Genomic DNA, 15,699 nt, shown 5'->3' on the forward strand with positions numbered 1-15,699 from the left:
AATGTTAGTGAAACTTCTCTCACTGAATAAGGATTTTTCCTTAATGTCAGTATTGAAAATGTAGCCATTTTGTGCATAAAATATTACTCAAATACGTATTCTTTCCTTGCAGATGCAGCTCTCTCTCTAGTTTTGTTTGTCTTTTTGGTCTAAACCACCAATCCAAAATATGTTAAACAACAGACCTTTGTGATGTGGTTTATCCCTGCCAGTACAGAATTTTAAAAATTAGATAATTCAGAATTCAAAACTCTGTACACTAATCTGATATGTTTTCATATCGCTGTGTGTATGGAAATAACATCATGAAGTGTGACCATGATAGGAAAATATACAATTTCTAAGAGAATTATTTGTGGAAAAGATATATCCGTCCTGCATATTAATGTTATTCCTCTTGATCAAAAGTACGCTCAGTTTATGTAATGTCAGACCTGCTAGTGCCTGACATTACAATGTAAACTTTTAGCTTGCCAGTCCTGGCTTATATCTTGCTTGTACTACCTAGGAACATGATCCAACCACAGTCAAGCACTATCAAATCCCACCAATACTGTAATGGACTTGTAATGGGTTTATGATTATGAATGCTAGCTAGCCAACTCTTTTCTTAGACAGATTATTACCATAGAAGCCTGGCAAAAATGGTTTCTTCCATTTGATAGGAGGGACTGATGGCTTCCTCCCCCTCTTTCTAAGGAACAAGACAAAAGCAGCAGTATGGGAAAGAGAACAAGCAGTTAATTTCTCCCACTCTGCGCGCGCGCGCGCGCGCGTGTGTGTGTGTGTGTGTGTGTGTGTGAGAGAGAGAGAGAGAGAGAGAGAGAGAGAGAGAGAGAGAGAGAGAGAGAGACATTTAAGCACCAGTATTTAAGATGCAACAGTGCTTCTCTAGAAAACTGATGTAACCTTTCTGCTCTACTATTTACTACTAATTGATGCTCAAGTTGTATATATTTATAAATAAATCAAATATTTCAAAGACACCATAAATGAAGCAATACCATAAACCCCCAGCAATCAAGAGCAGTGGAGTGATTTTTTCCCCCAAAGGAAACCAGAATCCAGGTAGTACTAAAACCACTCTAATAAATAATCTGATTCTATTCAGACAGATGTACCCAAAACATGTTGAAATCAATGACACATTCAATTCTCTAAGGAGTACAGCTTCAAGCCTGTACTTAACATTCGTACTGAACTCAGTGAGACTTAAAAGTGCTTAGCTTAGCTTGACTGAATCGTGCTATAGATATCTATCTAGGGCTTGTTCCAGGTTGCTGGGGGTCCTGGGGCAAGGCCTTGAGGCAAAGCTCTGCAGTGGACCCTTCCAACAGCACCCCTTTTACCTTTGGGTGCTACCATTGCCATTTGTATTGAGGTTTCAGAGCTTGGCCTGACTGCTGACCTTCAGATGAACATGGATCCTTGGCCAGTGCTCAGCCTGATTGAGGACACCCCATCTATACCTGCCACAGGATAAAACATGTAGTGAAGAGATAATGAGAATGAGGTACCAGAAGTGATTGTGAGGAGCTCCAGAAGGATCTCTCCAGACTGGCAGAATGGGCAGCAAAATGGCAGATGTGCTTCTATGTCAGTAAGTGTAAAGTTATGTGCATTGGGGCAAAAAATCAAAACTTCACATATAGGCTGATGGGTTCTGAGCTGTCTGTGACAGATCAGGAGAAAGATCTTGGGGTGGTGGTGGACAGGTCGATGAAAGTGTCGACTCAATGTACGGCGGCAGTAAAGAAGGCCAATTCTATGCTTGGGATCATTAGAAAAGGTATTGAGAACAAAACGGCTAATATTATAATGCCGTTGTACAAATCTATGGTAAGGCCACACCTGGAGTATTGTGTCTAGTTCTGGTCGCCGCATCTCAAAAAAGACATAGTGGAAATGGAAAAGGTGCAAAAGAGAACGACTAAGATGATTACTGGGCTGGGGCACCTTCCTTATGAGGAAAGGCTACGGCATTTGGGCATCTTCAGCCTAGAAAAGAGGCGCCTCAGGGGGGACATGATTGAGACATACAAAATTATGCAGGGGGTGGACAGAGTGGATAGAGAGATGCTCTTTACACTCTCACATAACACCAGAACCAGGGGACATCCGCTAAAATTGAGTGTTGGGAGAGTTAGAACAGACAAAAGAAAATATTTCTTTACTCAGCGTGTGGTTGGTCTGTGGAACTCCTTGCCACAGGATGTGGTGATGGCGTCTGGCCTGGACGCCTTTAAAAGGGGATTGGACAAGTTTCTGGAGGAAAAATCCATTTCGTGCATGTCCATTACGTGCATGTTACGTGCATTAATCCATGATGTGCATGAACAACCTCCTGATTTTAGAAATGGGCTATGTCAGAATGCCAGATGCAGGGGACGGCACCAGAATGAGGTCTCTTGTTATCTGGTGTGCTCCCTGGGGCATTTGGTGGGCCGCTGTGAGATACAGGAAGCTGGACTAGATGGGCCTATGGCCTGATCCAGTGGGGCTGTTCTTATGTTCTTACCGTTGTGAAAGATGAATTCTCTGTCTCAGCTCTAGCATGTTACAAGGCAACTATGAATCAGCTTTGACCATGAGAAGCACATTGGCTTAACAGAACTTGCAATAGGAAAATTGTTGGTAATTCTGCTCCTTGGCTAGGAAAAGGTTGGAGCTGTCAAGTACAGGACAGCGGTACAGTGATGTAACAGACACAGGGTTGCTGTGCCTACTACCAAGAATCACAGGCACTCCAAAGCTTAATAAAAGGAAATGGACCTAAGGGAATAGAGGTGAATGAGGAAAGCAGCAATATTCACATAAAACATGAATAATAAAACAATTGCAATAGATTAAGGCCCTGGCTCTATTCCTCACCAGTTTATGTGATGCAGTGGCACAAATGGAGTGGCTGCATCTTATGTGGGGCGGCCTCCAGTCACCTCCAGAACATGTGTGTACCTTGCTTTAAGAAACAATGGTTCTATGGTGACCACAAGTTTTTCTCTCCATTATGTATTTTATTCATTACATTTTACATCCTACCTTCTCTCCAGCATGGAGCTAAACGCAGTGTATGCAGGGTTCCGAGACAAATCTCCCATTCAAATACTGGCCAGACATAAATGGGCTCAGCTTCAGCAAAATGGCTGCCTCACAAATCTTCAGGTCAGACCCTGGGACTCATGGAATCATGCCCTTACGCCTGCCTCTTGACTGCTGAAGGTCACTAATGCACAAGCCTGGGTGTCATTCATAATGTTACCTTGTTTTGCCAAGATAATTATTTTGCCACCAAAATAGGTCACTGCTCTTATGCAAATCTTATGGACTAATGCTCAATTAGGCTACTGTAAGCTGCTCTCTGTGCATAAAGTCATTCTAGCTCATAGCACACACTGGCAATATCAAACAGAGGAGACAAGTGCAATCCTTGTGTCAGCCAGGATTTAACTTTAAAAGTACCTTTTCACAACTTAGGAACTGCAGTAACTGATTTAGGAATTGTAGGACATTCTCCTTTATACAGTTTTTTTAAGTAACTCAGCTTTAACTATTCAGATAACGCATTTTTTCTTTTATTATACCTTAGAATCTGAAAGGCCATGACAAACATGAAGGAATTAGGAATTCACACACACACACACACACACACACACACACACCCCCAATACTTTCAAGCTGGAATCTAAGACTAATTTTCCTTAGTTTCTTTGGGACATAAACTTTCTGATGCTCATGTACTGGGCCCATAATCTGTTTCAAATATACACTTAAGTTTAAGAGTTTACTGAGGGTTCATCTCCATTTTATCCTGTTTAATTCTGTAATGTATTCAGGGCCCAATCCTATCCAACTTTCCAGCACTGGTCCAACTGCAATGCAGCCCCGAGGCAAGGGAATGAATGTTTCCTTATCTTGAGAAGGCCTCTGTGACTGACTCCCCACTACAGGAAGCAGTGCGCACCCCATCAGCATGGCTGCACCGGCACTGGAAAATTGGATAGGATTGGGCCCTCACTCATCTATGTAAGACAGCTTGGATGTAATGACTGCTGACTCATAGGAAGGATGCTGAATGAGATGAATGATGAGCTGCTGAAGGGTAACAGTAACATACACACATGTTAAAACTTAAAGAAATATGGGGGAAAAACTGTGTTGCGGTCAATGCTACTCTTGTACCATGTGGTTTTGCAATCACAAATGCTGTGTATTTGAAAAGAGAGCTGGATTATATTGAACTGGCAATGGTTTTTCGCCCAAACTTGAAGTTGCCAAACTGCAGCTTGTTTTACTAACAAAATCTTCAAATGTACTACTGGAAGATACAATGGCAGAATGCTTACAAAAGTGCTTACCTGTTCAGGTAAACCCGCTTTTCTGTTAGTTGACCATTCCCATAGTTTGGATCTTCGTAGGGTTCATTCTGCACCACTTCTACTCCCTCTCCACGATCACTTTGCTCATGGCTATGTTTACTAATCATATATAGTTGTCCAATCCTGTACTGCAAAGCAAAAGGAGAAGCAAAAAGGTTTAGTTTGCTACAAAAATAATTAGAACCCATACTAAGACTAATCAGCATATATATATAATCCTAAGAATTGATGTCATTATGACAGAGATGTGTTTATAAAACCATTTTGCACAAGTGATTAAAAAATATTTATAACCATCAATACAAAGTTTCAATATTATAGACTAGCCCAGATGACTATAAATTGTTCTACACTAAAAGGATTTGGGGACATGGTTGTATTGGGAAAGTCACATCTTATGTTGTATATACACACAGATGCAGCTTCTACATCTCAAGAGTGATTCTCAATACCACAATGAAAGAAAAAATGTGCCACCATGATCTCACAAATGACCAGATCTGAAATTACTTTCACTTTACATTTACAAATATCTGAATCAACTTTCAGGGAGGCTGTTAAAAATAGTTCTTGGTTAGAGAACCTTAACAGTGCTAAATGCGTTTGACCCAGAAGCGGGCACTGCAATTTACATGAAACATCTTGGTTTTTTTTAAAGAAAGAGGGCCCAATCCTATCCAAACTTCCAGTGCTGATGCAGCAATGCCAATGGGGTGTCTGCTGCATCCTGCAGTGGGGGGCAGTCACATAGGTATCTTCAAGGTAATGAAACATTTGTTCTTTTACCTTGGGGCTGCATTGCAGCTGCACTGGTGCTGGAATGATGGATAGGATTGGGCCCTGAGACTCCTAAAAATATGAAGGTTCAGTCGTCAAATAATCATAACTATTGCTTAGAATGCATTTGGAAATAGTGGCCCGAGTTCCATGGTGTTCATAATCAGCATATGTACAGCAGCAACACTCTGATCTAGAACTAAAGGAACAGTTTTTGAAATGATGCATGGCCCAGCACAATTTCAAGGAAGACATCACTTGTGAACATAAAGGGTAGATAACGTGATTTGTTTAACTTAGGGCACAATCCTAACCAGGTTTACTCAGAAGTAAGTTCTATTTTGTTCAATGGAACTTACTCTCAGGAAAGTGTGGTTAGGACTGCAGCCTAAATTAAATTCCTCTTAATGGAGTTATCTTAGATCTGTAATACTACCTGAAATAATGAAAATTAAGCATAAAAGAGTATTTTTCTGGGATTGCATTTTTCCATTGGTTCCTTTCCTATGTTTTGGATAACAATCACAAAAGCCAAGCGCCTCTTTTTCAAAACCATTGATGGTTTTATTTTTAACATATTGGAACATGAAAACCAAAAAGGAAATAGAAAGCATTCACAATTTGGTCACATTGCTCCAACCCTTTCCCCAGACATTACATTCTTTCCATTTCCACAAGTTGCCTCCAAGCCCCTCTTCATTTACTACACATATTCCAACATGAAAATGTTGTATAAGTTGCTTTGAAAAAGAAGAAAATGTGAAAACATTTTGAAAAAGTAAAAGCTGCCTGCCAAGTTAATTTTTGAAAAGCACATTTCTGAAAGTGCTGTGTAGATTTACAACAGTGATAATTTCATTACCAGTAATGAACAGTTGCAGCAGGGTCTGATGCCCTGAAGTGCTATATAAAAAGCTGGTGTTTATACTGTGACATTAACCTTGTGAACTAATTGTGATATTATTATTTCAAACTGTGCCTACCAAGAGGATTGGGTTACACAGTTCAATGCATGTATTCAAATAGGAACTTGGTTACTGTGGAATATTTAAATGTTTGTGGATCCTTTCACCTGGGGAGATGTTTGAGCTGCACAATTGCACAAGAGCAGTTTGATCCCAAGACTCAGTCTCACTACCAAGGAAGCCAAGGGTACATTTAATGTAGATTATACAAAGTACAGTACAATTCTATCTAGCACTGGAACAGTCAGGCCAGAATGCCTGCGCTGTATCCAGTGCAAGATAGGGGCCCAAAGTGGCTCAGCCAACGGTAAGGGGAATCTCTTCCCCTTAACCCCAGGTAAGCCACTTCAACCCCAATGGGTCTCCTCGGACTTGCGCCACCTCAGGAGTGCGCACTGCTCAAGAATGGGGGCTAGGGTCCAGACTTGCGCCAGCCAAGGGTGCTCCTAAGATTGTTCCCTTAGTTAGTTGGTAAGTCATGGAACACACAGCTAGAATAAAATTCTTTCTAGTAACAGGAAGCGGAAGAAAGGCAGATTATAACTTTGCATTTCTGGCAGTCTTGTCAACCAAAGGTTCTCAGGTACAAGCTGCCCTAGATGTAAAATTTTTGATGAAAATATTAAACAAAGGTGTTGCCTGGCACATTTTTGGACATGCTTGTCTACATGTGTACTTGGTGCTGGGTGCATGCCAGGTGAGCATCATCCAGGCCAGACTCTTCTAGGTTTCAGATCTTAGAACCTTTTGCTAACCTGGGAGGGAAATTTTCCCAAGCCTTCTGTTTGAACTCCCTAGCTCTGGGTAGTGGCAGCAGGAACTACTGCCCCAGTGTAAACCCACTTGCAGGATGAGATGGGCTTGAAGCAAGAGCTCGGTGCTGTGCCTGCACTCATCTATCTACTGCCACATGAGCTTTCTGGATAGTGGCCCAGGAGTATTTGTTCTATGATTCTGAGGTTTACTATGTTCATTATCAACATATCTAAGCACATTGCAGTGACTCATGTTTTACCATCTGGTCATCTTCTATATTTATTTTTCTTAAATTTTCTATCACAATCTTCCTTGAAAGAGCTCAGAGCAGTGTACCTCCATGTTCATCTTCTCTTCATAATAACTCTTAAGATAGACCGGCAGTTCCCGGACTGCAAGGCGTGGCTCTGCGAGCCTCTTACCATCATGGTCTCACAGTCAGGAAGTAATTGGTGGTGACATCATCATCTCCCGTGTCATCGTCAATTACTTCTGGATGCTAACCTCTGCAACTGCAACAGAGATGGAAGTGCCTGGACTGTGATGGTGTTGCATGCTCTGGTGCTGCAGGCTGCATGCACGGGCTGGCGGCCAGACCACCATCCACCTGTGAAAACTAAGGTGGCGATGAGGGTGGGTACTGGGTTGAATGAGGCAGGGAAGGGAAGGTTTCTGGGCAGGAGGAACAAGGGAGAGAGAGGGTGGGTTTGGCAGCATGAACATGAGGCCGAATCCTAACCCTCTCTGCCACGTTTACACGCCTTGGTGGTGCAGGACTAAGGAGTCCCATGAGGACTATGGGAACTTTCCCCAGGGCAAGTGAACAAAAGTTCACTTACCCCAAGGAGACCTCTCCTACTGCCTCCTATTGGATGCACTTTTGCACCTCCTTGGCATGCCTGCATCACTGGGGTGGGGATGTAAGTTGGATTGGGCTGTAACCATCATTACATAGTGCTAGTTATCTTCTATATCTTTCCTTCAGTATTTTAAATATTCTGAGCTGGCATTGCATTTTTTGAAAAACAGTTGAAAACAGCACTACATTTAAGTAATGTGTGTTTACGTTCTCTCGTTCACTCACTATACCACTTGCCCACCCACACCACACACACTGCATTATCAATTACAAAAAAAGGTATTTGATTCACTGTGGACAAGATCAATTTCAGAATATTAGGTTCAGTACTGTATCATAAAAAAAGCAAGTCTTTGGCAACAGCTTACGATCTATAAAAAAGGAATAGGAGAATTGATAATCCAATTATGGCAGTGTAAGTCTGTTGAACTGAATGAAGTTATTTGGTTCCCACAAGCATAATGGGCATTACAATACAAGGCAGCTACAACTTACAATCACATCTGCCTTAAAAAGTGAAACAATGGGAATTTTCCCTACTTTTCAGAATGCAATGTGTTGTGAAGAGTTTCTCATGCAATGCCCTCAGAAAAAAAGGACTGTTGCTATTGCTCTCTTAGTTTTCATACATGAATGTTTTAAAATATTCAGTCCTAAAGAGTCATCAGGAGTGCCTCTCTTTCACTACCACAGACTGCAGGCTATCCCCACACATGAAGCAGATGCAAGAGCAGGAATAGTGGTACAGGTGGCACTTTCAGGGCAGTGGGGGAATCACTGCTGAAATTTAAGAAGTACTTCACATCCCTCTGGTACTTCTTTTGAACCCTAACTGATTTGCCTTAAGATGAGTCTTGTCTCCTTCCCCAGCAAAATGGAGCTGGCAAATGACAAACACTTTGATTTACCTACCACGTCCCTCTCCTCCACCCCACAGTTGTTAGACTGCACTTTTGCTCCTGTTTCCCCATCCCACCCTAAGGGATTTCATTCTTCAACATTCTTTCATTTCATTCTTCAAGACTAGCAGCACATCAGGACCATGCACAGCTTCCACGGCCTCTCACTCAAGCATAACAGTCCCTCCCCCTGCTCCCTGCCTTCTCCTCTCCTCAGGCCCACTGATTCACTGTCCTCCAAGTTCATAGATATGGGGGTGGAGAAAGAGTTCCTCAGTTCCCACCCAATTAAGAACTGCTACATTCTCATTTGCAAAAGATCTGTTGGGTCAAGTCAAGCAGGTAGCAGGTGGGACATAGAGAGAGCCCAACACAGAGACAATAACTGAAGGAAAAAAACAAAGCCCCCGTGTTCCACCCAAGTAACCTAAATGACTGGACCTTGATCATTTAAAAAAAATGGAAAAGATCTGGGGGGTTGACCAGTAGTAGCAGTGCTATCAAAAATTGGAGGAAAAAGGTGGATATTTATACTAAATGCATTTCAGCAGTGCCCAATTCTCAGAGTGGGGTAGTGTCTTGAATAGCAAATATGAATGCAGCTCTCAGGCATAGATTTCTTTGGCAGATGTGCCAGCACTGGACAAAACCAATCAAACCAGTTTGAACCTGATGTGAGGAAGATATATAGCAAGCATTGTTCCGATGGCAAAGAATTAAAGAAACCACATGGAAAGTTTCAATACAATCTCTTCCTGTAGAAAAAGAGCATTTATGTCCCAGGTTACTAACTATACACACACTGATAACTAGCTACCTAGCTCATGTACTACTGTACTGTAGTACTAATGACAATGCCTGCCTTGGGCATTTTTGGCTGTAATCAGATGCACTCTTCCCTGAAAGCAATGGGACTGAACACAATGGGACTTACTTTTGAGTAAACATGCATAGGATTGTGTTGTTTGTATCAGAAGAAAAAAGTGAAAACATGCCCCTATGACCCCTTCTCTAGCAATAAAATGAGTTTTTTTTAAGAATTACCGTATATCAATATTTTTCTTCTTTCTCCTTGTCATCTGTGGGCACAATCCTAACCAGGTCTACTCAGAAGTAAGTCCTATTTTGTTCAATGGGGCTTACTCTCAGGAAAGTGTGGTTAGGATTGCAGCCTTAATCACATAGCAACTTTCAGAAATAATGCATAATATAACACTACATTTTAAACCATCTGAGGGAAGGTTTACAAGCTTACTTCTCACAAACAGCAGGTGAAGAGGTAACCCCCCCTTTTTAAATGGACTGCACAATTTCAGACTTCATTATGAAATTTTGTTCTATACAAAAAAGTCATTTAGAAAACTGGTTTGTCAGGAATACTAAATCACCCTGCAAATAACAATATTTTATACTCCACAAGTATACTGCATCCATGTTTAAACAATTTTATGTCACAGATTTCCATGGGAAAGAGTTAAATGCATGCTTAATCAAGTTAAACAATGGCACTGAAACATCCCACAGATGTGAATGAATTCTAATTGTTGTAAGGCACAATTTCAGTACAAAAATTGAATCACGAAGACACTTTCTTATGCTGCCTGCCTATGTAAGCACAACTGAAAACAATGAGATATACTTTTGAGTAAACATGCATAGGATTAGACTGCAAAAAGGTGTGAATTTGTATAGATTTGGCAAAAGATGCACAACTCAGCAGACTTTTACCAGCAAGGCCTCTGGATGTCTCTTCCTGGCGCAACCAGTGTTTACCGTTTTAGCGCGCTGCAGCTTGACATGTCCCCAGATCAGGATTACCCGACACAACTGCTCTGGGCAGTTGTGTCTATGGTACAATGTCCCAGTGGGGATTGCACCTGGATTTCCCGGCAGACGCGACTGCCCAGAGTGTTGCATTGTCCTGATCTAAGGACATGTCAAGCCACAGTGCACCGGAGCGGTAAGCACCACTCAAGGGGGGGGGAGAATTCCTCCAAACCTCAGGATTGGCCCGTGGGCTGGGGTATGGGGGGAGCAGCTCTATATCCTGTAGAGGCTGAAGTCCAATTAGGTTGCAAAGAAAGGTTTGTGGGGCTTCTATCATAAGCTGTATTTTATAAAGTAAAACATCACATCACTCAGTGTCAGTGAAGATGCTTTTTAAGAAAACAAGGCTGCAGGAAAAATGTTAGCAGAAAACTAAGAAACAATTATGAGGAAGGAGAAATCTTTTTAAAAGGCAGCTGACTTTCTACAAACACTGTGAATCAGAAAACTGTAGGTCAGAAAGGACACCAACCCCTGTACAAAGCCAGAATCTTCCACTCCTATCTTTCAAATGACAGACCTCTACAACCGTATGACAATGTCTCCAGGAAAACTTTTCTTAGTCCTCTAACTGAGTCACACCACAGTCAACATTCCGTCTCTTGTTTTGACCATCTTGGATATATCAGTAGGCAGAACGATACTGTCTGCTCCCCACCTCCCCAAACAGGGAGAAATGCCAGGGCCAGCACAGTCAGTTTTAGTTTAACTTGGCGGAGAGAGCACTGGAGACTGATGCAATATGTATTTGCTTCGTTTAAAAATACACAAGCAGAGCATGAATTGAAGCAAATCAGTACAAACAGGTTCAAGGCAGAAGATTCCCCCAGAGAGCAACTTGGCCACCCACACATCTTTTCAGCCGCCACCACCTTACAGACTCTAAATCAGCAATTTTCAACCTTTTTCATCTCATGGCACACTGACAAAGCACTAAAATTGTCAAGGCATGCCATCAGGTTTTTGACAATTGACAAGGCACACCATGCTGTCAGTGGGGGGCTCACATCCCCCACTGGCCCTACTAATAAATGACCTTCCCCAAATTCCTGTGGACCACTCGCAGCACACCAATGTGCCACAGAACAGTGGCTGAAAATGTTTTTTCATGTTTTTCCATGACTTTGTGTACCTTGGCTCAACGATCTCCGACACTCATTCTCTCGATACCGAGCTAAACAAGCGCATCGGTAAAGCAGCTACCACGTTTTCCAGACTCACAAAGAGAGTCTGGTCCAACAAGAAGCTGACGGAACATACCAAGATCCAGGTCTACAGAGCTTGCGTCCTGAGTACACTTCTGTACTGCAGCGAGTCATGGACTCTTCGCTCACAACAGGAGAGGAAACTGAGCGCTTTCCACATGCGCTGCCTCCGACGCATCCTTGGCATCACCTGGCAGGACAAAGTTCCAAACAACACAGTCCTGGAACGTGCTGGAATCCCTAGCATGTATTCACTGCTGAAACAGAGACGCCTGCGTTGGCTTGGTCATGTCGTGAGAATGGATGATGGCCGGATCCCAAAGGATCTCCTCTATGGAGAACTCGTGCAAGGAAAGCGCCCTACAGGCAGACCACAGCTGCGATACAAGGACATCTGCAAGAGGGATCTGAAGGCCTTAGGGATGGACCTCAACAAGTGGGAAACCCTGGCCTCTGAGCGGCCCGCTTGGAGGCAGGCTGTGCAGCATGGCCTTTCCCAGTTTGAAGAGACACTTTGCCAACAGTCTGAGGCTAAGAGGCAAAGAAGGAAGGCCCATAGCCAGGGAGACAGACCAGGGACAGACTGCACTTGCTCCCGGTGTGGAAGGGATTGTCACTCCCGGATTGGCCTTTTCAGCCACACTAGACGCTGTGCCAGAACCACCTTTCAGAGCGCGATACCATAGTCTTTCGAGACTGAAGGTTGCCAATACAATACTCGCAGCACACCAATGTGCCACAGAACAGTGGCTGAAAATGGCTGCACTAAATTCTCCCTCCCTCTCTTCATCTTGGTTTCTTAGGAAAGTGCCAACTGCTTTCTTATGTGCTAACACATCTGCCCCCTACCCCTCAGTTGGAAGGATGTCACCTTCTCCATGCCCTGATGGCTCTATTTGCTCTTACTGATGAAACATTCATAACCATCCTGGACTAATTGTTATTAGGAACATTATATATCACTTTTCAACAAAAATACTAGTCAAGTAATTAATAAAGCAGGATAAATGGGTTCCTTGTCTCAAAGGAACTCATGGTCTCACACACAAAAAGAGTGTGTAACAAGAAGCTTGCAGGGGTCACAGTGCCCTTCTGGGTTCCTCAATGTCAGTAATTGGCCAGGATAGCTGTTGGACCTCCCCTACCTGACAAAGGCTTAGAGAGAGTCCTCCTCCACATGGCTAGCCTTGCTGACGTCACAGAACTCTGTGATTCCAGATCTCCTGTGCTTCTCCTCCTCAGCAAGCAGCAAGGCCTTTATTATCTTGCCACCCTGCATGCTCATCTTCCCCTTCCAGCCTCACCCTCTCCCCCACAGTAGCTGACTGCAACATTCCTACAGACAAGATGACTGGGACACCAGCCATGCTCCAGGTGAACCATGTGATTGGCTGCAGTGCAGCTTTCCTCTGAGTCACTGGAGGAGCAGCTAAGTGCTATATGGCATGGGCCAGCTCATCAATGGGCCAAGATGGCCTGTGTGGGGGCATCTGTCCATTGACAACAGCCACTAAAGCAGTGGTTGCCAAACCTTTTAGCACCAGGACTCACTTTTGAAAACAACACTCTGTTGGGACCCACCTAGCATCAACAAAACACATCTATCTCTCTGTATTTACACATGCTTGCAGACTGCAGAAGCTGAGCTCTTTGTAGGGCAATTAGCTCCTGCAGTTTGCAAGATAACTGCTAATTGCTCTGCAAAGACTTCAGCTCCTGCCTCTGGCACGCCCACCCCTTCCCACGTCACACCATCCTCCCCGCCACCTCCCCGTGTCACACTGGCCTCTCCCCTCCCCAGAACACCCCCATCCCTGCCCCATTTGCCATTTTGCAGCCTGGCAGTGGCAGGCACTGCCGAGCTGCGGAACGCGGACGCCCGCCAGGCAGTGGCTCAGCGCTGGCTGGAGCTGAGTCACCTCAGGCATGAGCCCAGTGGTAAGTCCCGCAAACGTGCCTTATGGCACATTTGTGACTGTGGTCCACACTGTGGAGGCGTGGTGCTGACCATAGGATTGAGCCCTGAGCCAATTAGTTATCTGATCTTGCCATCACTTGTGTTTACACAGGAAACTCTGCTCAGCACCAATCTTAAATCAAGTTAAATCTTAAATCAAACCCACAGTTTGGGAAACACTGCTCTATAGCAGGGGTGTCCAAAGTTTTTGGCAGGAGGGCCACATCATCTCTCTGACACAGTGTAGGGGGCCAGGGAAAAAAAGAATTAATTTACATTTAAAATTTGAATAAATTTACATAAGTTTACATAAATGAATATATTAAAGATGAATTTATATGAATGAATGAAGGTCTTGCAATAGCTCAAGGCCCATAAAAGTTCTTGCACAAAGCAAGGATGGCCTTTCCTTTGCTGTCGCTACTGCATCACAGACATGAAACAGCAAGCAGTGGAAGAAGTCCTCACCCTACAGCTCACGTGAGAGGTCAAACAGTCGCCCTCAGTCTGAGAGCAGTTGCGTCAGGTCAGTGTGGGCTCCAACTAATCTCTGGAGGGCAAGAGGCTCATTGGAGACTGGGGGCTCCCTGAGGGCCACACTGAGAGTCCTTGAGGGCCGCATGTGGCCCCAGGGCTGGGGTTTGGGCACTCCTGCCCTGGAAATAAGCTCTACTGGAATGAATTGTTGCTCCCTACAAAATATAAGAGAACTGCCTCTTAAAACGTGCCTTTTTATCCAGTTAGCAGGGGTAATCGACAATCTGCCTTACAAAGGAATCATCAGCCAGCATCTACCACACCATATATAGACTCAAAACATTAGAGAAAAATGTTTTTTAAGTGATTGGGGCACCAAATGAAAAACATACAGCTTTGATGCAGCTGTGATGATACAGCTGTGATGCAGCTTACAGAATCGTCAAAGGAAGAATTCTTGCTATCGAACAACAAGAGCTGTTTAGTGCCGCCAGAACCACATGTTCTCCACTCCATCTCCATATTCCAGTCAGTTTTGGGAAACCGGCCTCCTTCTTTTACCACCTGGTGTGCCCGCAGGCTCAGAGAGCTTTCACACTTGCAAGGTGTAACGCTCTTCCATCAGCCTTGTTAACGGGCAGGTTCAGCAGTATCCCCAACTCAGAAATATCTAGGCCCATTGTTAGCTAGCATTGTTAGCTAGGATGCAGGGCTGGGAGGATTCAATCATGCTTCAGTCTCTCCTTTCCACACCTTTCCACACAGTCTCTCCTTTCCACACAGTTCTTGCGTAACGCATCATGTAGCGGGCAGTAAAAAAAGGTATGCATACCTTTTTTTACTGCCCGCTACATGATGCGTTACGCAAGAAATATCTAGGCCCATTGTTAGCTAGGATGCAGGGCTGGGAGGATTCAATCATGCTTCAGTCTCTCCTTTCCACACCTGATTCTGAGACTCTGGATAATGTCGCTTCCTTTTTATCTGGGGTAATAGCCAGGCAGAGCCCTGGGACTCTGGGTAGTGACTGATGTTTATGCTTATGTTTTGTTGTCTTTGTATATTTCTGTTTTGTTTTGTTCTTTCTCTGTATTTTATGCCAATAAAGGTCTTACTGAACTGAACTGAAAAACATACAACATAATTTCTTTCATTGTCATCTTTGTTTTTAAACAAAAAATGAAGGTACTTGCATCAACAACTGTTTCCATATTTTGCTATTCTAATAGCTAGAAATATTTATCTGATCACCAGCCTAGCTTTATTAATGGACAGTTTGTATTAATTTCTTCTTGACCCAGAGTAATCTTTAACCTAAATACCTCTGTTTCTACTGCATTAATTCCCCTGAGGTATTTACAGTGCTATCAGATCTTCTCAGCTGTGCTTTTGCTAGATCAAACAGAACCAGATCTTTTAACCTCTTCACATAAAATAGTGCTCCCATCCTTGATTATTTCAGTTTAGGAAGTGACTAAATCACAGACTTAAAAAAAGAAAGAAGACATAGGCTTTCAAATGTCCTTTTTAAAAACCCATTTTTGCCTGGCCCACAGGTATACACATTTGGTCCTTGTTGCATTTATACAATGTTGGGAAGA

The 15,699-nt window shown here is 43.3% G+C and overlaps 1 protein-coding gene across 1 annotated transcript in view; it reads right to left on the bottom strand.

Annotated features, from left to right (window-relative positions):
- PITPNC1 (phosphatidylinositol transfer protein cytoplasmic 1) overlaps window positions 1-15,699 on the bottom strand; it is a 188,098-nt gene that overhangs the window by 86,130 nt on the left and 86,269 nt on the right. Inside the window, exon 2 of the mRNA XM_066615807.1 lies at window positions 4,356-4,504. Within this exon, the coding sequence (XP_066471904.1) occupies window positions 4,356-4,504 (149 nt within the window). The remainder of the gene's footprint in view (window positions 1-4,355; window positions 4,505-15,699) is intronic.

Source organism: Tiliqua scincoides, chromosome 2 (assembly GCF_035046505.1).
Source record: "Tiliqua scincoides isolate rTilSci1 chromosome 2, rTilSci1.hap2, whole genome shotgun sequence".
In the NCBI taxonomy this organism is placed as follows: domain Eukaryota; kingdom Metazoa; phylum Chordata; class Lepidosauria; order Squamata; family Scincidae; genus Tiliqua; species Tiliqua scincoides.